Raw genomic sequence first — 26,433 nt, forward strand, 5'->3', positions numbered from 1 at the left:
CCCTTAAACCTTGAATTGAATGGACTGTTCCAAATCCAAAGCAGGGCAAATCCATTACACAAATTCAGTAGTTTCAGGGATAAAAGAATGATGGTGATTTTTTTATAACACAGGGTTGTCATTAACATTTTTTGCAGAAGGTTTGTTTTGAACTTGAGGCGGTCATTTCTGTCTTTATCATGCATAACAAAGAGTGTTTTCTTAATTTTGAGGCGGCCCATAATGCATTTGAGACAGGCATTTTGGCCTCCTGCCGCCTCTTAATGACAACCCTATAACATGTATTTCAGACACACAGTGGCTCAGTTTGGAGAGTGACCTGGGCACACCCTGAGTACGGCCAGGTTGTTGCCACATGTTCGTTTGACCGTACAGCTGCAATCTGGGAGGAAATGGTGGATGAGGTTCGGTCAGACGGTCAACACAGATCGTGGATAAAGAGAACAAGTCTAGTAGACAGTAGAACATCAGTAACTGATGTAAAATTTGCTCCCAAACATTTAGGCTTACAGCTGGTGAGTTTAATTACTTTATTTGAAGAGAATTTTTTTAAATGAAGAGAATTTGTTCCGTTTTATCCTTTTTATCTGGACATTTCGTGATTATTTTTATATATAAGTGAATATTTTTAAAGTCAAAATAGACTATAGTTAAATCAAATCGTGCTAATATTTCACTTGTTTAGTTTTATACGGTTTTGGAAAAACTTCCTTTTTAAGGATGTAACTTTCATGAAATAAGGGCCAGGATGTAATAATTTTTAACAATTTCAGGCAACATGTTCAACAGATGGTATTGTACGTATATATGAGGCCCCTGATGTAATGAATCTCAGTCAGTGGTCTCTTCAGCACGAGATTACGTGCAAACTAAGATGCAGTTGTCTTTCATGGAATCCTTCAAGGTAACAATACTTGCTAATTTCTTTTTCATCTTTATACATCTACATATATGAATACAAAATTATACAAAACTGTCCGGTTAGCTCAATAGGTAAAGTGATTGACTGTGAATCGAGTGACCTGTGTTCGATTCCAGGGCGACGCAGGTCACTTTTGTTGGGATTGATCATGAAATCCTTTCGACTGTCATTCGCAATGTACCTCTGCTCTTGTATGTACAGAAGTAATCAGTTTCTTGCAAAAGTGAAGGTAACTAGAACTAGTAAACTGCTTGACAGCCTGCCCAGGAATGATGTGGTGGCTGAATTGTGCTCTGGTAAATTCAATGTTGCTTACTGTCATGATAGGAAGTGAAAACTACCAACACCACCACCACCAAAATTATACAAAATCTTTGTCTTTTATATTCATTTTGATTTCAAGTGGTAACAATTAATAACTAATGCTTACAAAAGGAAAGTTCTACTCAGATTTGTGTGCAAAATTTCAGATCATTAAATAATTTCCTTTTTTACAGAATAATCATTTTAAAGTGTGCAAAATGATGTTTTTAATTTAAATCAGTCTAAATAAAGGCTAAAAATTTCACAAAAATTATTTCCAATTTAAATCTGATTATTATCTTTTGTATATATTTCCAATTTAAGTGACAAAGTTGATCTATGTGAGAATTCAAATTCTATACTTTTAGGGTATCAGTGGAGCTCATATTTAAAGGGACTGCACCAAGGTTTTTTGACATGATTGGACTGGAATTTTTTTTCTTAGATTTTTATACCATTTGATGTTTGTTTATACTAATAAGTTGTGTGAAAAATTTCAGATCAATTGTTCATCCTGTTTTTCCAGAATTAATAGCCTACAGTTTTGTTTTATGTTTTAAACAGAAGGCATTCCCCAATGTTAGCAGTAGGTAGCAACGATTCCAACACTGCAGCAGGCGGGAAAGTGCAAATTCACGAATATAACGATGCCACAAGGTAACTATATATAGTAACAGTACAACGATATAGATCATTTGACATGACATGAAATAAATACACTAAGTGAACTGTTACATTTACACAAGATAGGTAGATTTAGATAGATTTATTTTGGTATAGAATACATATACATGGATATTTAAAACAACCTATACATTTAAAACATACATGAGTATAAATAAGCCATGACATCAGCACCAAGGATAGCACAAAAAAGAGAGACTCTTATTTCCATTGTGGTCCCCTGTGTTGGTGGCATGACATAGAGAGCTTTTATCCAGTGCAAATAAAAACGTTCAATTTAATATTATCACAGTTACATTTCAATTATCTTTTGACACATATAGACAAGAATTAGAGCATTGTATCATATTGTTCAAGTAAAAACAGAATATATAAACAAACTATAAGGCAAATGATAAAATTAATAAGCATTAAGGTTAGAAAACCGAAATCTGTATGCTAAATAAAAGGGCCATATACACTTGTGCCTTGTACTGTAACTTGAAAATAGAAATTGTGAATATTAAATCTTGCCAGTCCTTAATGTTGATTTCACGAAATTTTTGACCTGAAGAAAATATCAAATTTTACGAAAACCTGCCAAAAAATAAGAACTTTGTTTTGGATAAGGTATATTATATAAGGTAAATGATATATTTAGTCATTTATTAGAATCAAGAGAAGGTAAAGGTTTGGCATGGCCAAGTGGTTTACACGTCAGACTAGTAATCTAAAGTTTTCTAACCGCGTGGGTTCAAACCCTGTTAGTGGCAAGCCATTGTTCCCTTGAGCAAGAAATTTTACATTCATTGCTTAGTACTGGTTGGTTCCAGGAATGGAATCGAGTGTGTTTTTAATAAGCTCATAGCTTCCAACACAATCAAGCTAAAATAAATTTGTATAAATTAAGATAAAGGTTTATGTTTTACAGAAAATGGAACAAAGTAGAAACTCTTGCCATGGCGACAGATGCAGTACACGATGTTGCCTTTGCTCCAAATTTAGGACGCTCGTATCATCTGCTGGGTATAGCTAGTAAAACATTGAAGATAATCATACTGGATCCTTTAAGGTGAGGTTTTATTTCTATAAATAAGTGAAATATATAGTGTGGTATGCTGGTAAGGTGAGGTTAATGGGTGAGTTTGTTTGTTTTGATTGGTTTTACAGCACACCAACACAGTTTAGGTCATACGACACCAACAGAGAAAAGTTTGTTTTGGCTAATCTCGATTGTTATGTACTTTAAGTACCGCCAGGGATCAAAATCACCTCACCTGCTGGAGCTTCAAGATGCATAGACTCCAATAACTCGAACCTATTTAGTCACCTCTTATGCTCTCGTAGGGTTAAACAGTGGTTGCATTTCTGATGCCTCAACCCGTAAAGGCAACCATTCAGCCACAAGAGGGAAGGGGGGGGGGGGCAGGGGTATGATTATCTGCATCGTTTAGAGTGGTTTAGAGTCAAGTGGGCCTTTTTTTTCATCTTATTTCTGAATTATTTTTGAATATGCAGTAATATTTACATTGTATATGCGAAAATACATATTCTCTTGTAAAATGTAAAGCTAAAAATTAAAAGGTTGTTAGAATGTTTATACGATCAAGATTAAATTTTCATATCTTTAAAGTTTATGAAAACAACTTATTTCTATTCTACAGTTGGTATATTTCATAATGGTGTATGTTTTATTGCAGGAGAGATGCTACATTAAGTGGTCAGACGGGGCTTACAAAATTTGAACTGAAACAAATTGGTGACTTCAACGATCATGATTCACAAGTATGTATCATTATTTTTATTTTTTAACTCACCTGAGCAAAAATAGGTGAGCTTTTTTGGTCGCCTAATGTCCGATGTGGTTTTAGCTCAATAGAGCAAAAATAGGCGGACTTGTATGATCGCCTGATGTCCTACATAGGTTCACAATTTCAATAAAACTGCATCTTTTTTTAAACTTCAATGCAGATTTTGCCAAACATCACAGAATATATTTTTAGATGGTCTTCTACAAAAATTATATCAATGGTTTCAGTCTGATGCACAAATAGGTCACTAGAGCAATATATGGACTTGACAAATCAATTGTTTAAAAATCTCCTTATCAGGCACATCAAGGCCTAGAGCTTAAATATTTGGTATGTAGATCAACTTCCTAGTGATCCTCTGCAAAAGTCATATAAATTATGTCTCCTGGGTTAAAATGGCCCCACCCTGAGGTCACGTATTTCATATAGACTAGTTCAGGAAAATACATCCTCTTATCTGAAAATACAATGCCCAAAGCTTAGAAAACATGGCATGTAACATTGCTTAATAGACTTTTACATTAATCATACATAGACATACAGCTTGGATCCGCCAATTGGTGGGGCTGTATGCCATGGGAATTTGGATTTTTTCATTTGAGGAAAATATCCAGCTGCCTAACAGGACATAAGTGGTTCTACTCCGGTGCAAGTTTGTGCCTGAAATAATGCACAGAGGAGCACCTGGGGTTGTTTTCCATCAGAAAAGCTGGAATGTTGTGATATGACCTTTAAAGTGCAACGTAAAACCCAAGCAAAAATATAAAAAATGCCTTTATAGACAAATAGATTAAGATTTGATATGTTACAGGTATGGAGAATATGTTGGAATGTTATAGGAACTGTACTGGTGTCATCAGGGGACGATAGTTGTGTCAGAATGTGGAAAGGTAACATAAATTACCAGTATTTTAATCAAAATAATGCTTATTGTTGTTTCATACAAAAGCATTGTGGAAAGATGATACTATACAAAAAACTTTGATTTGAGATTAACTTCTGTTATAAATCTATAAATACAGTGGTGCTCCATGGCTAAGAAGTAAGTACAATATATTGGGTAAAGGTCAATGACTTTAAATGGCCTGCTCCTTTCGCTCGGAAAGAATCTGGTTAATGATTGTGAATTCATGAATTCATTCATATGAGAAAGTGATATAGCTAGCCTTTGGAAGGTTGGTTATTCTACATGGGTTAGCACTTGCGCCTGAAAGAATACTTGAAATGGTACTGACAGTCTTTCTGCACTAGTAAAGCTCTAAATTCGACATGTGATCTTATGTGTGTCAATGTAACAAACAATCTAAGGAAACTAAACAAACCAGAACAAAAATCTAAAGCCTCCTATGAAACATATTAGAGCTCAATAATGGCAAACAATTGTTAGTCTATAAGCTTTTTACATGTATATAAAGAAGTATAACTGTAACATCATATTGGACCGTTGTGATCAAGGGTTCTTAACTGTTTGTCTTTTATCTTTTGCATTCTGATTATATACATGTTGAGTCAGTTCAGACATCTGATCATGGTCTACACTGTTCCCTATTCTGTCAGTACATACTAGAATGGTTTTGTCCAGATTGAAAGATGGATGAGTCCATTTCAGATATTTAGTGTGGTTAGGGTTGAATAAAATAAGCAGACATATCCTTGTACCATGATAATTATAGATTTACATTTTGTTTAAGGTAATTATTTAGGCAACTGGAAATGTATATCTGTGATGAAAGGCGACGGTACCCGGGCAGAAGCTAGCAATAGGAATCAACAGATGGTTAACTCGCAAGAGTTTGGAAAACAGTCAGGCCAAATACCACCAAGGTAATGTTACTGTGTCACTGATAGTGTTGCATTTTATTGTTTACACAGGTATGAAATGTAAAAAGAAAATGTATATTTAAATGTAGGTATAAGGGCTATCTATCTATTTATCTTACGAAACAAGAAAGAACAGTGGTACGACCGAATTGTATCAGATGATTTACACGGAGGTACAACTGACGTCTTCTTTCAAAGCTGGATAGTGACTATATGACCTGTATAGTGCCTTTGTGACTTGAAGGGACTCCACTGAGGTTATTTGACATGGCAGGACTGGAAATAATTTTTTGAGATAATCTTTCATTTGATGTAGGTCTAGATAAGAAACTTGTATGTAAAATTTAAGATTATTTGCTCACTCTGTTTTTCCAGAATAATTTTTCTAATAGTGAAAAATTACCAAAAATTGAAAAGCGTTGCAATGCCTTTTCACTAAAATTTGGCTATGGAATGCACAAAATAAGATTTTCAACTTATTTCTGAGTATATTTCTTAATAATCAATTTTATGTCTTTCTAATTTTAGTGCCCCAGATGTTCCATGTAAGAAATATAATTCTTTATATATTTTTAGGCTTTTATACCTCAGTGGAGTTTCTTTAATTTAAGTCTCAACAGAAGAGAATTAGCAATATTAGTGATCTTGTTACTAATGCATGTCAGTTTTGATTTGTTTGAAAACAAATTAGTGGTCAAAATGGTAAAGTAAGTGAGAGGTTAAATATGTGAGATCAAATGAGTGGTCAGATATATGAGATCAGATGAGTGGTCAAATTTTAAAAGTAAATGAGAGCTCAAATATCGGAGATCAAATGAGTGGTTAAATATTGAGATCAAATGAGTGGTCAAATATGTGAGATCAAATGAGTGGTCAATTATTAATAGTAAGTGAGAGGTCAAATGTGATATGAAGAAAAGTTGAAAAATGTTACAGATTAATTTTATCCATTCGTTTTAGACTTTTCATAGCTGTATGCATTAATCTTGTATTTCTTTTTCCTATGTATTATAATTTTAACTATGGTCACAAAAATGAGTTAATCAGTTGTTGTTGTTGTACTATTTGTCAATTGGTGCATATAAATTCACTTATGCAAATTTCAATATGTATTTGCAACTATTTTAACAAATTAACAAAAGATGTCCTAAAATATATTGTAATCTATTGTTGTAGAAGATGATACCTATATAACATAATTATGTGAAGTCCGTGCTTTGAAGAGAGAAAAAGTTGCAAATTTGATTCTAATATATTCTGCAATAGATATTGTATACATGTATGGAATCTTGAAGACTTTGTCTTTGAAGTGGAAGTTTGTTACGATTACTGTGAAATCATATTAAAATGAGTTGTGTCGAAGGGAAGAAATGAACTTTGTTATTGCAGTATCCCTGTAAAAAAAAATTTAAGTCTGATTTTTAGAAGTTAGATAATTCTATATCCAAAAGATTCGTAGAACTTATCATAATCTCACATCATTTAAATGATTTCACAGCACTCATATTGAATGTATACATTGTGTATATTTCTATAACTTGACATCTGTCTTGCTTTTACAACATGTGTTACAGTCTATCTGAGAATATATGAGCCGCGTCATGACAAAACCAACATAATGGGTTTGCGACCAGCATGTATCCAGACCAGCCTGCGCATCCGCGCAGTCTGATCAGGATCCATGCTGTTCGCTATCAGTTTCTCTACTTGTAATAGGGTTTGTAAGCGAACAGCATGGATCCTGATCAGATTGCGCGGATGCGCAGGCTGGTCTGGATCCATGCTGGTCGCAAACGCATTATGTTGGTTTTGTCGTGACGCGGCTCATATCTTTGTTACCAGTCTAGTTTTACCACTTTCACGAAAAAACTTGCCTCCCTGTCGATGCAGCCGGACCAAAATCTGTACCATTAGATGCATTAGTATTTTAGTATTTTGATAACATGAAGCATTATGTGGAGTGTAATAAACATTCTAGACAAGTCCATTTAAGCAAACATAGGAGGAAACTTGACGTATGATCTATTTGGCAAGAACTAAAGATGGTCAATACAATGTAAACTTTACTATGCTACTGTAAAACTTGCCTTCTTTGTAAGCGTCTCGTGTATTGTCAATACATGAAGATAAATAGGTATGCGTATATTTGACAACAGCTCTTAAAACTGTCCCAAGCCGCAGTGGGCCAGTAATTCAATTGCCATAAACTGCTTCCTGTTCAATTTTGGATTATTCTCGCCATTGTCATTGAATTGATCTTTCATGTAAGTAAGCCAACTGTTGGTAATTTTACAAACGTTTGATCTTTTATTTCTTAAATAAAGTACTAACGGGTACCTGCAACTAAAAAGCATAACAAAAATAAACCTAAAAACTTTATTGTAAGCAATTCAATTGACCATCTTGTATATTAGTTTCATGAAATCACTAGCTTTCAATCCAGGTAGCTGCTTTTCATTATGTAACAAACATCTATTTATTCAGAAGTCACCGTCGACAAAGCGACGTTGCCTATCATACAGAGATGTAAGATTCTTTCTGACCCTGCGTTGCATGTGCTAGCTATTAATCTAAATCAAGAATTCACCAGCAACACTTTTGTAACTTGATTATATTGTAGAACAAGTTACGCACCAGACATTTTTGACCCAGTTACCTAATTCTCATAGGGGCGTCCAGTTAAGGTTGTTGACTTCAAACCACTTACCCATAACTGCTATGGGTTTGAATCCTGACAGGGATTTTGGAATTTTATGTGAGGAGGCTAACCAGCTAGTTTACGGAATGTTGGAGGTTCTACTCTGGTGCCTGTTTGTGCCCAAAATGATGCACGGAAGGGCACTTGAGGTCTTCCTCCATTAGTAAAGCTGAAAACCTGAACTGTGCGATGTAAACCCAAAATTTAACCCTCAAAACTTCTTATTGTCCAGCCAGTACCAGATGAAAGTGAAAGGTTTTATTCTTCCATGCTGTGACAGTATGTGACATGTCTGTATGTCTGTATTGCAATGAGCAGGGATTTTACTATGTTAAGGTTCACAGGTCTTACAAAAATGTCTGGTGCAGTACAACAGTGGTGCCATGAACTTTTGATGATAATAATGTATTGCTGTGTCCACACATAATCTTTAGTGTTTTTTAACTCTATAAGTGTATAGAGCATGGCTGTTTAGTGTAATACATAGTTGTGATCATTTATAATCCGTTAGTCGTGGCATCTTTGGCCTAATGGTAAAGGATGCTGACTCCGAATTACTTGCCTTTAACATTGTGGGTTTAAATCATGTCGGTGAAATTAGATTGTTTCAATAATTAGTGGTTAGTTATCCTGGAAAGCTGGTTAGGTGACCCTACAGTATAAATATGACCAATCAAAAATGTGTTTAAATCACCATAAAAACCAACCAAATAAACAAACTTGAATTCTTTCATGCGAGATATGTGTCCAAGCTCAAATTAAGAAGGTTAATGGTTTTATTTATGTGATGCTTATGTCTGAAATAGGGCAGGGAAGGTGGGTTATCTTAGACTGTAAACAAAATCTATGGGGGGAGATTTATTTATTGCAAAAAGGATGATGTTCTGTCATATATTTAGCTCAATTTTTAGATAATTTATGAGCAAACCTCAATCATTAGACTAGGACTGTTTAGACTACTAATTGTGTAACTGTTCATCTTAACAGTCACCCAATACCCCCACTCCATGTCATTGGGATAAACCATATGAGTATCACATGATATAAACCATGTTCAATTCCATGGTTAAATGTACTTGTGCACCTATTGGTTTCACAACACCTGTATCTGCCTTAGGTTTAATGCAAATTAATATAGCCATATGATCTTAGTGGGTTCCTCTTGGAAAGATGATAGTAGTACAAAGACAGTGGGAGTGGGTCCCCTTGGCTTATACCACATGTATTTATTAACACTGTTACTGTTAAACTCAGGTGAGTTTCCCATTGTGGCTGAGGGGTTACCTTTAAGGGTTAAGCCATCAGAATTGCAGCCACTGTTTATCCCTGCATGATCGTAAGAGGTGACTAAATGGGTTTGAATTACTGGAGTCTGTGCATCTTGTAGCTCCAGCAGGTGAGGTGATTTTGAGGTTTTGACCACTGGTGTTGCTTTAAGTTTTGTAACACTTGAGGGGAGCCAAAATCATCTTTCCTGTTCCATAGCCATACATGTATGACCTTAATTGTGTTGTTGCGCTGTAAAACCAATCAAAACAAAAAACTCAGGTGAGTGATGTAGGATAAGCATGGCCTTCTTGCTTTATTTCTAACAGTGTGATTTGAAGATGTAGTGAGAGGTATGAGATGATAACATTTTAGTTTCCCATGGCATGGTAGTCGCTGGCTTAATATAACATTTTTTGGTTATGTGCGACCTAGATCTAATTGTAATGTGAATGATATAATATTAGTGATTGTTTAAGATTTTAAGTTTATTGTATGTATGTATTGATAAATTGTTTTGAATGTTTTTATAATTATTACAACTTTTATTATTTTTTACTTTTCCTCTTCTTTTGAAGTTAACTAGCCTTAGTTATATTCTTTGATTTATGGAAACACAACAAAATGTTTGAAACTTTTACCAGGAAATTTGTTCTGTGTTGAAGTTATTTTAAACTATAATTCAATATTGTGCTTTAATAAAGTTTTAATATTAGAAATGGCTAATACGTAATGGATATCTCCAAAACATGTAATAGTTACGTATTTTGTAGATATCCTTAATGTCTTGGCCATATCTATAAACTGCAATAGCTATGAAGATGGTTTTATAATGATGAGTAATATAACCATCTGGTTAACACCTTGCATGACTAAAAAGATGTTGAAAATATAATGCACAATATGACTACAATACAAAGTATGGGTTTGTGACTTGTCAAAAAAGCATTGTTTTATAATTTACAAAAAAAAACCAACACAATTTGCGTTAGCACGGCATTAAGATTTGAGGTGACACATATTATGTCTTTTTAGAATTTGACTGTTAGAATTTGTATGTAATTATGTTATGTTATATTTTGGGTTCATTTCTTACAGTCTGGGGTTGTCTGTTGCAATTTTGATTGATAATAATATGTTTAACACCAGCCATCAGAATGAATGAAATTTTAAATAATTTGGCATTAACTCTTGCAATGATGTAGATTTTTTTCTGCATCAGAAACGACAAGATATATCATGCAATAGTCATGTTGAGCACAGAGATGCCGCGGAAAGTGCCGCAACCTGCGACATAATGGCATAAAAATGCTTTCAGTTGCCTTGATAATCCTGCAGATAAGACATTAAGTCACATGATTTTACAATGAGACAAATCTGTAAAAGTGACAAGAGTAATTTCTAAAATCAAAGCTTGTTGTGAAAATGTTAATTTAGATTTTTAAAACCAAAACAGTGAATAATGTGTGTACATGTGAGAATATTTAGCTTCATATGAATGTGTTGAAATTGTCATTTGGAAGGGATAGGCCCCTATGTTTTAGAAGCGTCTTCATGTTTTGCATGTCTTGTTTTTGGTTGTTTGTTTTTTTAATGCCCATTTTGTATGCTTTTTCATATTTTTATTGAATACATGTACATGTATTTATAAATTACTTATCACTATCCGTTGTCGGATTAAACATGTCAGAAACACCTTTCCAACTGGCTCACAGAACTTTGATGGTTCTACTTAGGTGTCGTTTTTGTGCCTGAAATAATGTACAGAGGGACATCTGAGGTCTTCCTCCACCAGTAAAGCTGGGAAAGTTGCCATATAACCTATACTGTGTAAATAGTGCAACATAAAACCCATTCCCCCACCACCCACACCCCAAAATAAAAAAAAAGAATGCTGTTTTAAGAAAATGAAAGTTTGAATTGAAGATTAACCTTGAGCATGTTATCAATATTGATACCAATATTTAAAAAAAAAAAAGAAATAAAAAATTGGATTTTCAAGAATTTGAGCATGTTAAAACCAGTATTGCAAAATATATTACAGATTTTAGCTACATTTCATGACTATGTATAGCTGTATACCTTGAGATATTTGATTGTACAATGTGTAGTAAATTATCATTTGTGGAATGTCCATAATAATATTATGTACAAATTTATGTTTGTTTGTATCAAATTGACACTTTTAAGTAAGTGCATGCAGCAGTTATAACTGACCTGATAATACCACAAACATAAAACTTGACTAGTCAGCACATCTGTGCTACTGTCCAACCAGACTCTTTGCTGTTGACTTCTTAAGTTTGGTACTGAAATCCCTTCATCTATCAATAGAATAGTCCAAATTATAAGCAAGGCAAATCCATTATACATATATGATAAAAAAAATTCAGAATTGGTAAAACAGACTTGCTTTTCTTTTGATTTTGGAATAATTATTCCATGTTTGGCTTTGGGGAGGTCCGTATCAAAATACCATAATCTGGGCAGTTAACAATACTCAATGTTAAAGACTCAAGGTGCACAAATGTGGGTTGTTCTAGCTGAATACTGTTGACTTAGGTCAGTTTATATGATTACAGATTATAATATTGTGCTGAAGTTAAGATTTGGTAATCTCTATAGTCTATCCATATTCTGTAACCTTATTATGAAATCTGCTGAAACTGTACCTTCTTTCCATAATGCACAGGTTATTCTTTGCTGAAAAATAAATCGACCAGAAACAGTTATCGGTAAATGTTCATTATACTGATAAAAGGAGGAAGCAATGTCGTGTGAAAAAAAACATACTTTCCTACAGTTTCTCCCAGCAATTAAATTCATATATTGATAAATGTCTTAAATATTGAATAGGGAGATACCTAATATGGTTGGTGGAGTTTGGGGGTCATTTGGATTAAGGTCAAGGTCACTGGTGCTTAAAATAGATTTTTACACTATTGCCCATACAACATTCATTCATGGAGTGATGTTTTCCATATTGGGAATGTACTTATTCCTCAATTTTAGGCTGGAGTTGTCAAGGTCATTGATACTAAAAATAAAATGTTACATTTTCTTACATTTTGTATCGTTAAATTTTCACAAAAGTGCTGTTTTGTCGGGACTCTATCACCTAGTGATGTGTCTTATTTTTTTTGTCTGCCATTCTATGCAAATTTCCATGTCCCATGTCATATTGTGGGTAATAACTAAGGTGTATGTTAAGCGCACAATGCTAGTTCATATTTGGTGTGACGATTAACAGAGCTCAGAGCCCTCAGTTATGCTTTATTAGCTCACCTGAGCATATGCTCAGGGTGAGCTATTAGGATCACTCTTCGTCCGTCGTCTGTCGTCCGTCGTCCGTCGTACGTTGTCCGTTCACACTTTTCAAACGACATCTCCTCTGAAACCATAAGGCAGATCATAATGAAACTTCACAGGGATGTTCCTTGTGGTGAAGCCTTAACAAAGTTTGTTCAAAGAATTCCATTCCATGCAGAACTCTGGTTCATGGCAACCAAAAAAAAAACTTTAAACACTTCTTCCTAGAAAACCCAAAGAAGCAGAGCTTAGATTTTAAATATGAAACATCTTCTAGTGAGTGTCTACCAAGATGTTCAAATAAAAGCCCTGGGGTCAAAAATTGGCCCTGCCCCCAGGGGTCATTGATTTTCCCTAATATGGCATATAGTAAAAACTTAAAAAAAATCTTCTTTTAAAGAACCCAAAGAGCTAGACCTAAGATATTAAGCATGAAACATCTTGTAATGAGTGTCTACCAAAGATTGTTCAAATAAAAGCCCTGGGGTCAAAAATTGGCCCCTAGTCCCAGGGGGTCATTGATTTTCCTTATATGCATATAGTAAAAACTTAAAAAAATCTTCTTCTAAAAAACCCAAAGAGCTAAGAGCTTAGATATTTGGCATTAATATGTTCTAATGGATGTCTACCAAGTTTGTTCAAATAAAAGCCCTTGGGTCAAAATTGGCCCCGCCCAGGGGGTCATTGATTTTCCCTATATGCATATAGTAAAAACTTAAAAAAAAACCTTCTTTTAAAGAACCAAAGAGCTAGACCTAAGATATTAAGCATGAAACATCTTCTAATAAGTTCTACCAAGATTGTTCAAATAAAAGCCCTGGGGTCAAAAATTTGGCCCCGCCCCAGGGGTCATTGGATTTTTCCTATATGCATATAGGGTAAAAACTTAAAAAATCTTCTTTTAAAGAACCCAAAGAGCTAGACCTAAAATATTAAGCATGAAACATCTTCTAATAAGTGTCTACCAAGATTGTTCAAATAAAAGCCCTGGGTCAAAATTGGCCCCGCCCCAGGGGTCATTGATTTTCCCTATAAGCATATTGTAAAAACTTAAAAAAGTCTTCTTCTAAAAAACCCAAAGAGCTAGAGCTTAGATATTTGGTGTAAAACATGTTCTAATGGATGTCTACCAAGTTTGTTCAAATAAAAGCCCTGGGGTCAAAATTGGCCCAGCCCCAGGGGGTCATTGATTTCCCTATATGCATATAGTAAAAACTTAAAAAATCTTCTCTTAAAGAACCCATAGAGCTAGAGCTAAGATATTAAGCATGAAACATCTTCTTATCAGTGTCTACCAAGTTTGTTCAAATAAAAGCCCTGGGGTCAAAATTGGCCCGCCCCAGGGGGTCATTGATTTTCCCTATTGCATATAGTAAAAACTTAAAAAAAATTCTTTTAAAGAACCCAAAGAGCTAGGGCTAAGATATTTAGCATGAAACATATTCTAATGGGTGTCTACCAAATTTGTTCAAATAAAAGCCCTGGGGTCAAAATTGGCCCTGTCCCAGGGGTTATTGATTTTCCCCTATATACATAGAGTTAAAAAAGTTAAAAATCTTCTATTAAAAGAACCAAAAGTGCTAGAGCTAAGATATTTAGCATGAAACATGTTCTAATGGATGTTTACCAAGTTTTGTTCAAATAAAAGCCCTTGGGTCAAAATTGGCCCTGCCAGGGAGAGGGGGGAGGGGGCAAAAGTCGTTGTTATTCATTATTTGTGTATAGTAAAAACTTAACATCATGAAATATCTTTTAATGGGTGTCTTCCAAGTTTGTTCAAATAAAAGCCCTTTGGTTTAAACTGGCCCGGCCCTGGGGGCCTATGTTCAGGTGAGCGACCCCAGGGCCATCATGGCCCTCTTGTATTCTGTATTTTAAATTATTATCGTTAAAATAATTATCTATAAGCTATATATGTATGTTCATTTGGTTTCCTTTCTCATTTTTTTCTATAAATTTTACAGTTGAATGACCAATAAAATGTAAGTTTGTACAATTTGTCACATGAATTGTTAGTTGTTTTCAGGGCACAATTTTGGTGTATGTGTATTTTAATTAGAAACTGCAGCATCAACATTTGAATACTGTTGGTATAGTCTATGTATTTTGTGTCTAAGGGGAGTTATAAGGGCAATACCAAGTATTCCCTAAGGTTAGAATCAATGTGACATTTTGTAAAGAAATATAAAAAAATCAAGCATATTTGAGCAGCATTCCGCTTCTGGTTCTTGATGTTGTTGTTGTTTTGTTTTACAGCCGTTACTGTAAAAAAGAGCTTTTCATTAGCATGGACATTTTTAGAAATTGGAGGCAAGTTTTGGACATCTGCACTTAACTCTTAACCTGCTTGAACCAAATGTGATCAACCTTTGCCACCAGTATAGAGCCAGGCCAGTTTGCACACATCCCTGCAGTCCGACCTGGCTCTGTATCGTTGGTAGCTTTATTTTTTGCATTTTGATAATTGAAATTCTATGAATTTCAAATGGACTGTTCCAGATCAAATGCCGAGCAAGTCCATTATACAAATTCAGCAGGTCAAGGGTTAACTCTAATAGCATGAAGGTTTTGGGGGAAAGAGGGGGGGAATTTAAGATTATTTATTAGAATTATGATGTTACAATAGCTTAGCTAGTATTTTTGTTAAATATTGTATTTACAGATTTTTTTTTTGTCCACCATCTTAAAATGTGGCTCAATAGGGAGAGTATGGAATTGTAATACAGGGGTCGCAAGTTTGATTGTCGAGCAGTGAGAAATTTTTCCGTGATAATTGATGTTGGGCATTGAGTTTAATGGTCGTTTGTGTCTCATTACTGATTCAGAATTGATATGGGATTAGTAGTCTGTCACTTGGGGAGGAATCGGTAATAACTGGTTAGTTATACAGAATAGCTGGTTTGGTGGACCAACTGTTTAGAAATTACCGTATATTTTCAGATGAATTGGAATATACGACAGATTTCATGCGTCGTATTTTAGCCATCCTTCTATCATATTTTCGCTTTTTTTGCCTGGAAAATCAAAAAAAAAACCGGAAATATGAAGAGACGATAATGTCCAACTTTGTCTTCCCTTCGTGTTTTAGCATTTTGGCATTTTTAAGCGAAGATTAGCGAATATAGGATATGGCGTAAATCAGCCACCATAAGTTACAGCCGATTGAGGGTTAATCCTTGAAGACTTTTAGTGAAGGGCTCAGAATTTTAGAAATTTGCCCATAAACGTTATTTACTGTTGTGTTCAAGAGTGAATATTGAATATGTTGTTTGTATCTAAGCTATGACACAGAGGGCATCATTCTCTGTTTAATAAAATTTACACAATGAATTGTTATAGTTAAGAGTTACCACCCTTTAAGGGTTTTTTTGGTGTGTGGCTGCTTTAAAAGTTCTCTGTTTAGACAATTTTTGCATGAATCCCCTTAGACAGGTACAAATAATTTAAAAACCAGTCTGCAAGTCAACCTGAGAATGGTTCCCTATCTTCCTACAGTGCAAACTCAGCAGAAGGGTCCACGTTAGAACATCTAACTATTAACAAAATTTGTTAAATTTTTTTGGAAAGTAAGACTTCACAGTAGATTTTAACCTCTCAAGAGTGACACCTGTAAACAACAACCAATTTTTTTGCCACCCAAAGGATGATGCTAAGCAGAGTTTATACTTAAAAAATTTGAAAATTTGACCTCCATTGATCTACAATTATCCCATTGTAACATTTGAGCAAAAATAGACTGCATTTTCTATAGACACAGTTTCATGTTGCCTTTAACCTTAGAAATATATTGTAGTAAACAATAAAGAACAACATAGTATGGAAATATTGTCCAGCAATGATAGATTTATTATGATGGTTTTGTATTATTTAGTTGATTTCTCTATTCACACATTTTTACAGGTTTTGAGCATGTTAAAGGTAATATAAGCATTTGTTGTGCAAAGACCTGCTTTGTATGACATTATACATACTTGCTTATCCTAAACTGTTAGTAAAGAATGACATACTTGAGCCGTGCCATGACAAAACCAACATAGTGCGTTTGCGTTTGTGACCAGCATGGATTCAGACCTGGCCCTGCGCATCCCCGCAGTCTGATCAGGATCCATGCTGTTCGCTAACAGTTTCTCTACTTGTAATAGGGTTAGTAAGCGAACAGCATGGATCCCGACTGTGTGTGCGGATGAGCAGGCTGGTCTGGATCCATGCTGGTCGCAAACCCATTATGTTGGTTTTGTCATGGCACGGCTCATACATTTTCTTATAGATGTATTCAGTATTCCTCATGTTTGCTTGTGCAATAGATGTTATCCGGAACTCGGCAAATGTGTGTTTTTTCCATTCTTATCCCCCGGTACAAACAAACTTTTACTGCTATAATTATAGATTAGTCAACCTGATGCGCTTATTTTCGAAGTTGTAACTGTAAAAGTTCGTTTGTACCGCCGGATTAGCTGGGAAAAACCGAAAATATTCTTTTCCGGAGTAATTCTATTTTTGGCTGCCCAGAAATCTTGTTTCTAAAAATATTATTTAAGAATGATTTGAAATTGTATTTGTTGACTGATAAATAATGCTTGTAAATTTCTTTTCAACTTTGCTTGTAGATTTATATGATGTTGCTTACAGTATATTAAATATACATTGTATATAAGTTTTTTTATAGATATATTTTTAAACTTTGCTTGTAGATTGTTCTTATGTTGCTTGTAGATTTATTTAAGATTATTTATAGATATATATTTTAAACTTTGCTTGTAGATGTAACTTTTTGCTTGTAGTTACTTGTTTTGTTTGTTTGTAGGAGCTGTTTGTACTAAAGAGCATTTAAATCTTTGTCTGTAGTTGTTATTTACGATTTTTATTGTCTTGAGATTTTGAGTTACTGTTTAACAGAATTGTACCGCCCCTAGTCAGACTTATTACCCCCTGTCTTACAAGGTTTTCAGAGTGGGTTGGAGTTTTTTATAATTGAAGTTATTTATGATGATGTTTGTAGTTGGTTTCTTGGTAGATGCTTTAAAGTTTGCATGCAGACGTTTTTGCGATTTGAATGTACATTTCTGTGAAATCTTGTTTGCAGATGGATGCATGTTTTCAAGATTTGCTTTTAGATGTGTACAAAATTTTTTGAAACAGATGTTCAAGATTTACCTGTTGATATCTACAAAATTTTGATTTCAAATTGAATTATTTATTTATTATTTGGTTGCAAATTTATGAGATTTTCTTTTGAATGGATATTTTACTTGCCGCCCAGTGTGGACGTCTTAAGATTTTAATTCATAGGTTCTTTTCAAGAATTGTCTTTAGATGGCATTGTTGTTTTAATTTGCATATGGATTTATTTAAGATTTGTCAGTGCATGTCTGAGATTTTGATTGCAGATGAATACATTCAAGATTTGCTTATTTAAGCGTTTGAGATTTTAATTTGCAGATGAATATATCCAAGATTAAGTTTTGCTTGTAGATGTCTTTGAGATTTTAATTTGCAGATGAATATTCTAGATTTGCCTGTGAATGTCTTTGAGATTTTAATTTGCAGATGAATGTTCTTGATTTGCTTGTGAATGTCTATGAATTTTATATTGCTGATTAAATATATTCAAGATTTGTTTGTGAATGTCTCTAAGAGATTTTAATTGCAGATGAATAGAGTATGTTGCACAGTTAAATATGCATGAACTTCTGTTATTATTTTCAAATGATTGAACACATTTATGCGCTAAGCATCTATGTGACATTGATGAATAGGTGTTTTAGTTCTTCTTGGTAGTTAGATATATTTTATTTCATAGAAAGGCTTTTGTTCAGTGTTGTACCCATGATTTCCAGTCATTAGATCTTGTGAATGATTGTCCACCTCTCTATTTCTGAACCAGATCTTATCATGTGTCTCCCTATTTCAAATTTATAAAATATTTTTAGTACAACACTTAGCTTTGCAAATGTTTCAATAGTTCTTTTATACTTTTTGGTATAGTTCAAAAGTGCATGTACATTTACATGAACTCTAAGGTTGTAAATGACGTCACATGTATTCTTTTGTTGCATAGGGAACACTTCAGTTTCTTTGTGAACTTTGCAAAAGCATCCCCCATTAAATATCATACTGTATGCTTGATGCTAAACAGGCCTTTGTTTTTATCTTTATATGCATCATAAGAAGTCACAGAGATCTACTAAAAAAAAATTTTGTTTGGTTTCTCTTAAATTCACCAAAATGTGAAAATCATGTTTTGAAAGGTCAAAGGTCAGAAATGAGTCTGATTGGACTGCACTTATACAGCTGCTACTGAAGATTTTTAGAGTTTTGTGGTTTTGAAAATGGACTGGTGAAAGGGGAGTCTTGAATGTAAAGGAAATCAATTTTGTTACTAATATCTTAAATCTATGAACTAATAATAAACTGTAAGAATTTTTTTGGAAGTTGGATTATAAATGTTTGATCATGAACTTTGTGCACTTTGATTATTCATATTACACACACTTTAGTTCATGTATTTTAGTTTTTATTGAACATACAAATGTATAATTATTTAGCTATTAACAAGGTACAATGTAACAAATTATTAACCTGTATTATAGTCACACATTAAAGCAACATGCCTCCAGATTCATGATAATTTTCATGAAACTTTTGAAAATATGTCTAAATGTGAAATGTTATAAAGTTAACTAAGAAAGTAATTTTCATATTGCAAAAATCAATTAAGATCCACTAAGATTACCAAAAAGAGGTCAAAATATTAAAAATTAGCCCTTACTTAGTCATTTGTAGACATATGGTAATAAATACTGCAAAATCAGTCATTTATCATATATGACATGTGAATTATTATTTAAATCTCAAATAGTTCTTCTAAAATTTCTTAAAATCTTAGTACATTTTTCTCAAGTTAAAATATTTTGGCTCATCTGGATGCATGCAGCTTTAACTGATAAATGTATTAATATCATATCTAAATCATTACTTCTGTAGACTTAAAGAATGCCAGATGTTTCACTCCCAAGACATTTCACTATTGATACGTTTCACTCCCAAGATGGTTGGGAGTGAATCATGTTGGTGTGAACCGTCTGTCTACCAAACTTATATACCTTAACTTGATTTTGCTTATTTGTTTTATATTCAATTCTCAAAATAACTTAACTGTGATTGACATTTATTTGCTGTATTATCATATTTGCACTTTAAGTGATACCTAGGGGGTGTCCGTGGCCAAGTGGTTAAGGTCATTGACATCAAACCACTTGCCCCTCACTGTTGTGGGGTTTGAATCCCGACAGGGACTTTTGATTCTTTCATGTGAGGAAGCTATCTAGTTATCTTATGGAAGGTCGGTGATTATACTTGGGTGCCCGTTCGTGCCTGAAATGATTCACAGAAGACAAGTGTTGGTTAAGTTTTGATGAGTTGTATTTGTCTATCAACTGAGAATCTTACATACATTTAATACATTATTAGTATAATTTACATTATAAGGGAAACAGCTTAGAGAATTTGTGGGAAACCTTTTTGAGTTAATAAAAGCCTTGAGGTGATGATGACTAACAGAATTTTTGTTACCATTATAGAGCCAGATCAGCCTATACATTCTCATCAACACAAGATGGCACAATTGCTGCATGACCTTTCCTACCTTATATGACATAAAACTCAAATGAAATTAGTCTTTCAAGGAAAAAAAACTAAAAAAATAAAACAGACAGCATTTTTTTTATTAAACATAATTATAAACATATTTTGACTGTGATCTAATCAGATGAGATAGTTGGTTGACCTGGCCGAAAGGTCAAAGATTCAAGGTCAGAGGTCAAGGTTACATTCAAACAGGTTGGACAGTATTATTACTGTAACATGTATGATAATGATGCTTTGGTTCTTAGCTCCAGTCACTTTCATATTTTAAGATTTATGCATTTATTTGTCAATTATATCATTTATACAAGATTTATATGAGAAAGCTAATAGTTTTGCAAACCTTTTTATGGATAAATAATTTGTTATTCTCATTGAATTTCAGGGCGCCAGCACAGGGTGTTATGAATATAAGAAGAAGTGATGGCTGGCCAACTTTCAATACTAAAAAGGACCAGAGTAAAATCGTGTTTTGATGATTATTCAACTTAAAAGACAGTTTTGGATATCAAACAATGTACAGAATATGAAAAAAACAAAAACAACAACAACAAACTACTGTGTCTGTTTGGTTACCATAGTGATGTATCAGACGGTTATCTCTGAAAGTTTTCATATGTTTTATTTGTTACAGTTTTCTCTTGATACGCAATCATGTTGTCATGGGTAAACATATATATCTCACACTTGTGTTTAATATAAATATACCCATAAGTGTTATAAGTGTCGTTTCAGGACATTCAAAATACAGTGTACTGAATGTTACTGCAAAAATTTTGTGCTGCTTTTCCTAGAAGTTAAAACTTAATGTATACACTTGACAAATGTTTTCCTAATTTTGTACAGTTGTAAAAAATGTTATGAACGTTATCATAAAACTGGGAGACTGCTTCTTTAGCAGGGTTGATGTGACTTTAAATCCAACAAACAAAATGTGACCAGTTTATGTTAAGAATGTGGTGAACATTTATAGTGACAGAATTTTCATTTATGTTTAAAAATATTCTGATTGATTTGAAACAGATATGTGGACAATCAGAGAAATTTAAAGTGTTTTATGTAACTATATTGGTTATACAAAATGATCATGTCTTGTTGTTATTGTAGCAAGAATAAATATTGAATGATATATGATTGTATTTTATATGAGCTTTATGCCAACCCTTTGTAAACAGATTATATCCATCCCATTATAAGCTGTTATGAATTAAAGGAACTCCACTGAGGTTCAAAAAACCTAAATTTTAAAAACATAACATTAAATTTTGTATATTTAACATAGATCAGTCGGGCATTTTAAACAGAAAGATATGCAAAAGGTGAATAAAAAAAATAATAAGAAAGTAATTGAAAATCATATTTTTGAGCTATTCATAGCCCAATTTTGGATCATTTTCACAAAATAATTTTCCTGGAGAAAGTGGAGAATGCACAAAAGCTATTGGTCTTGATCTACATTAAACGGGAAATTAATCTAAAAAAATACTTCTAGTTTTGTCTTGTCCAAAAAATCAGAAGTCCTTTGAATGAAAGTATTTCTGAAATGTTTTTGTTCATAAGATTTTTTTTGGAATCTAAAAATAAGCCTTGAATGGAAAATCTTTTACACTTTAAAGTTTTTCATCAACTTATTCACTTATGAAGTAAAGCATATGGCTATGTGTTTCGGATTTTTCACCGAGATCTATCATGCAATTGTTGTGGCTCAATGGCATTTGAAATAAGCTGTCTTGACACTCAAATGCCTTATATTCACCAGTAATTTAGATTCAGAGCATAGTTTAACTGAAAATAACTAAAATACAATTTTTCAAGGCAATCTAGAACACTATCCAACCGAAGGACAGAGTCAATTTTGACGCCTATGCTATAATATACTGATGAAAAGAAGAAACTGTGCAGTTGGGTTTTACTTTTTTAGGCTATTTAAAAAAAGAAAAACATTTATTTAAATAATTTGGGATAGTCATCCTCCAACATGATGCATTGTTTCCTATCAGTCTTAGATAAACGACGCTGTTTTTTTCATGTTAAATGAATTTTTCATGTAATTTGAGATTCACATATTTTACATTGTCAGTTTGTCTGTAAATGTGTTTCAATTTCTTCAGTACCAATTGCATCACCTCTCCTATGAATCAAAGCAATGATTGTCAACCACATTGATCTTATGTTATGTCGAATGACGTATTTTCGAATAGCGTTCCATTCTTGGACAAAGGCAAGTGTAAGGTCAGGAATGTTATTAATAACTTGATTTTTCTTGCCCTCCGTCCAAGAGTTTTCCGTATGTGCTCAATGGGATTTATGTACGGTGAACATTTGTAATTTGTTATTTACCTCATATTTACATGTATTGTGTATTGGAGGAATAATAAAATATTGCAAGCCGGCCATGGTAGCACGTTAACGTTGTGTCTACCGAGGTTATTATGCATGAATCCAGCAGTGTGACTCCAGCAATATTGTGCATCAGTAAATTTTGATGCTGACGCAGAAAAGGTACAACCACTGGATAGAGGACAGTGTCAATACATGTATAACTTCAAACATTCAGTTCATTTGAAATGACGACTAAATTTGTTTTCCTTTTCACCCATTAGCCGCCTGCCTCCACTAACTCGATTCCGCTCCAATGAGCAATTATCGCTCGCCTCGACAGCAAAAAAAACGTGTACTCGACCACCTGCAATGCTAAGATTAGAACGTGATTCGTCACTAAACAATACTCTTGCAAAAGTCCAACGTAAATGACTAAAGCCCAGTGTCTCCGAAGATTACAGTTACGAGGATTAATAGCCTGGCCTATGTACAGCCGCTTGCCCAGATTGGGTTTGCATTCTTGCTCACGATTTATCTAGATATGCCAAATTATCTCGCAAAACTTATGCCAGTTACGTAGATGCGTTAAAGGCCGGTCTTGACGTGCAGTCGTCATCTTTTGCCTACGTGAATGAACGTATCTCTTACGCTTCCAGATTGCTGCTGAAAATGCTGTCGCAGATTGCGATGGCAGTTAAACGTCTCACAACGTCAATGACGCTTCCTCCCGACGTAAGAAGCACAAGAGCTTGAACTTTAAGGATTACGGACCCTAATAAATCGGTAAATATCGGGTAAAATCGTGAAACGTCGTAGAAGGCCCGAAGCTACCCTCGCCTTTTGTCGCCACTTATCGTATAACCTATTTTTAGCGACTGTGACGTCAGTTTTCACAGGAAGCAATATGGCCGCTTCCCTTGCGAAACTATCGTGGCCGGTACGTCAAAAAACAAATAACGTTAAAAATTAAGAGTTTGAAAGGATTTTAATTAAACATAATTATGTAACGGACAATTCTGTGCAAAGTGGTAATTCTGCTGAAGTGTTTTAGTGACCAGAATCTTACGCAACAGTGGAAAATCGGGCGGCGAATCATTGAACTAGGTGTTCTCAACTTCTTGTTGAAAAAATATTTGAAGTTTTGCAAATCGTGCAGGTTAGGACCGGTTCCACTGACGTTATACAGTGTACAAAAGGTAATTAAGAAGGGACTTGGTGGATATCTGTATGTGCAGTGCGAAAATTTAAATTGCGGTTTTATTAACTTTGTTCCGTATGGGAAAACCCACAGGCACAGGGGAAAATCAGGCATGCCTTGTTTTCTGGGATGTACTATCGTATGTTCCAGCTTGTTTTGCAGTAAATACCAAGCTTGGTACAGGTATAAAGCTTACACATATTTTGTTTCATGTGATCATAAACATAGTTGTCTTATAAGAACATTTTATGCATTTAAAGTCAATTTTATCAAATGTTCAATGTTTATTTTATTATTATATAAAGGAGAAAATGTATTAACCTAGATAGCTTGCATCTTTTGCAGGCAGAAACTGTGTCGGGGTGTATTGTAAAGTGCTCAATCAGGTCAGCTTGGACCTAAAATTAACTAGGTCCTCAAATCATATCAGCCTTGTATAAACTCTGCTTTGGTCAACTAGGCCCTCTTTACCTTTTTTATTTGTGTTAATATTTGGAATATATATTATATACATGTAGATCTATATTTATAATAATTATCTATTCCACATATCTGTTCCATCACGGATTTATATTACAGGGATCGGACACTCCCAGTTAACCCTATATAAATGCTTAAATATCTTGTCGTGCACCTGTTGATTATTTTTTACACATCTTTCAAGTTTAATTACGTTTGAAGGGGGGTAAGTGATAATTAAAAAACTTTATTTCCAAAACTTTCATTACAAGGTTACATGTGATAATTGTCAAAAACAAATATAATTTGAATGCATATTTTGTATATGCGCGGTCTTTAACTACAGTCCATGGCATATGTGGTAAGAAAATTATTCTGAAGAGGATATATATATAAATACAATGTAAATCTATTTTCTTTATTAACATTTATAAATGAAATTGAAAATATACAACTAAATTTGTATATTCCTTTCTCTGAAAAATAATGAAAATAAACATGTGATAAATAAATCATTTGACGTGAATTGTTTAGGATATCTATGAAAAAATTATGTTTCAAAATAAAAAATGATATTATAAAACAGCTGTTCTCTATGCCAATAAAAGTTTCTTCCTTGCCAATCTAATGAATTCATCTATATAGGAATGCTTGTCTAGAATGATCTGAAAATATATTTAATACACTTATTAGTAGAATATTTACTATATTTATACTAATAAATTATACAGGTAAATCAAATAAAAAATGTACAAATCATTTGGGAATAATTCACAGAAATAAAGACACATTTCAAACATGAATTTCTTTAAAAGTTTTTTAGCAACAAAGAAACTTTTTTTTGCAATGCCATCATTAAACCATGTAAAAAATAATTATCTTATTCAGAATCGCGGTAATAATTCGTGCTTGAAGTAAAAGGGCGGCGAAGTGTGGAGAGTATGCCTAAACAATAGGCGAATATTTTTTTTAATTAGGTACTTTTTAACTAAGCGTTGCAGCGTTCTATCAGCATATTTTCATATCATAATACTTTAGCGACACAAAATAATACTGTATCAATACATTCGTATGTGTATAATTTTTCACAAAGCTGCAATAACACCACATACTCCGGTGAAAATCTGTCATATTTCGTACTCCGCACGTTCCGCCATCTCATTCTGTCAACCTTTATCCGATTCCGCGCATGCGCGCGACGGGACTTTAAGCTAAACGAAAGTGTCCGATCCTTGTAATATAAATCCGTGGTTCCATGTTATATGAGTCTGTCTTGTGTGGATAATTATAAGTTTAAATGATGAAAGTTTGACTATTATCATATTCATTTTAGTAAACCACAAATTTTTTGCCATGTTGACCAATGCGTACAGTTGAATCCAGGAGCTTTACATTATTCCTTACATGTACATTGTAAAAATATGTGACCCCTATCAAATAGCTTTTCTATGTTGGAATTTAGTTGTTTTGGGTCCACGTCTTGAGAAATGTTAATAATGTATTATAGAAAAAAATGATAAGTTTCACTCATTTTCAGCCTATGATTTAGACAGTATTGGAGGTCCAACAAAGGTTAACAATATGCTGTCCACCCTCAGCTTACCAACATTGTCCACTGACCACTAACAAGCTGAAAAAATGGAACGCAGGGCAGGAGAAGAAGCTATCGAGATGTGTGGCATCTAAATCAACTTCAACAGCTGCTCATAATGCTTTCAGTATGGAAAATACAGTGAGTTTGAAGTGTATTAATAAATTATATCAGTTGTAATTTCACAACATTTGTTACCAATCTGTATGTTTTTGCTACAACATCAAGTTGAACATGTCTATTTAGACTGCATAACCTGTAGATATATAATATGACCATGCCTGTCTTTTCACATGCAAAAAAATTAAATTCCCAATTGAAAGTTGCAAAATAAAAATATTGTATAACTATAAAAACAATCTAAAAATCTTTGAATTCAAGGGCTTTCTTCACTGTTATGGTTGCTTAAAATGTTTGATGCCATCC

The 26,433-nt window shown here is 33.7% G+C and overlaps 1 protein-coding gene across 11 annotated transcripts in view; it reads left to right on the forward strand.

The window, feature by feature from the left end:
• LOC132717698 (nucleoporin SEH1-like) overlaps positions 1 to 20,964 on the forward strand; it is a 30,401-nt gene extending 9,437 nt beyond the window's left edge. The window contains exons 3-13 of one of the 11 annotated variants that reach the window (XM_060701243.1): positions 291 to 515; positions 774 to 904; positions 1,790 to 1,882; positions 2,820 to 2,960; positions 3,589 to 3,673; positions 4,511 to 4,589; positions 5,391 to 5,523; positions 8,005 to 8,046; positions 14,758 to 14,775; positions 16,694 to 16,711; positions 20,823 to 20,903. In XM_060701243.1, coding sequence (XP_060557226.1) covers positions 291 to 515; positions 774 to 904; positions 1,790 to 1,882; positions 2,820 to 2,960; positions 3,589 to 3,673; positions 4,511 to 4,589; positions 5,391 to 5,523; positions 8,005 to 8,046; positions 14,758 to 14,761 — 933 coding nt within the window. In that variant the 3' untranslated portion in view covers positions 14,762 to 14,775; positions 16,694 to 16,711; positions 20,823 to 20,903. Of the gene's footprint in view, positions 1 to 290; positions 516 to 773; positions 905 to 1,789; positions 1,883 to 2,819; positions 2,961 to 3,588; positions 3,674 to 4,510; positions 4,590 to 5,390; positions 5,524 to 6,048; positions 6,066 to 8,004; positions 8,047 to 14,757; positions 14,776 to 16,693; positions 16,712 to 20,822 lie in introns of all 11 variants that reach the window. The other 10 variants (XM_060701240.1, XM_060701241.1, XM_060701242.1 and 7 more) reach the window with 10 other exon arrangements.
• The last annotated feature ends 5,469 nt before the right edge of the window (positions 20,965 to 26,433 follow it).

The sequence above is a fragment of the Ruditapes philippinarum genome, unplaced genomic scaffold (genome assembly GCF_026571515.1).
Source record: "Ruditapes philippinarum isolate M1 unplaced genomic scaffold, ASM2657151v2 ctg3714_1_1_1_1, whole genome shotgun sequence".
NCBI classification, from domain to species: domain Eukaryota; kingdom Metazoa; phylum Mollusca; class Bivalvia; order Venerida; family Veneridae; genus Ruditapes; species Ruditapes philippinarum.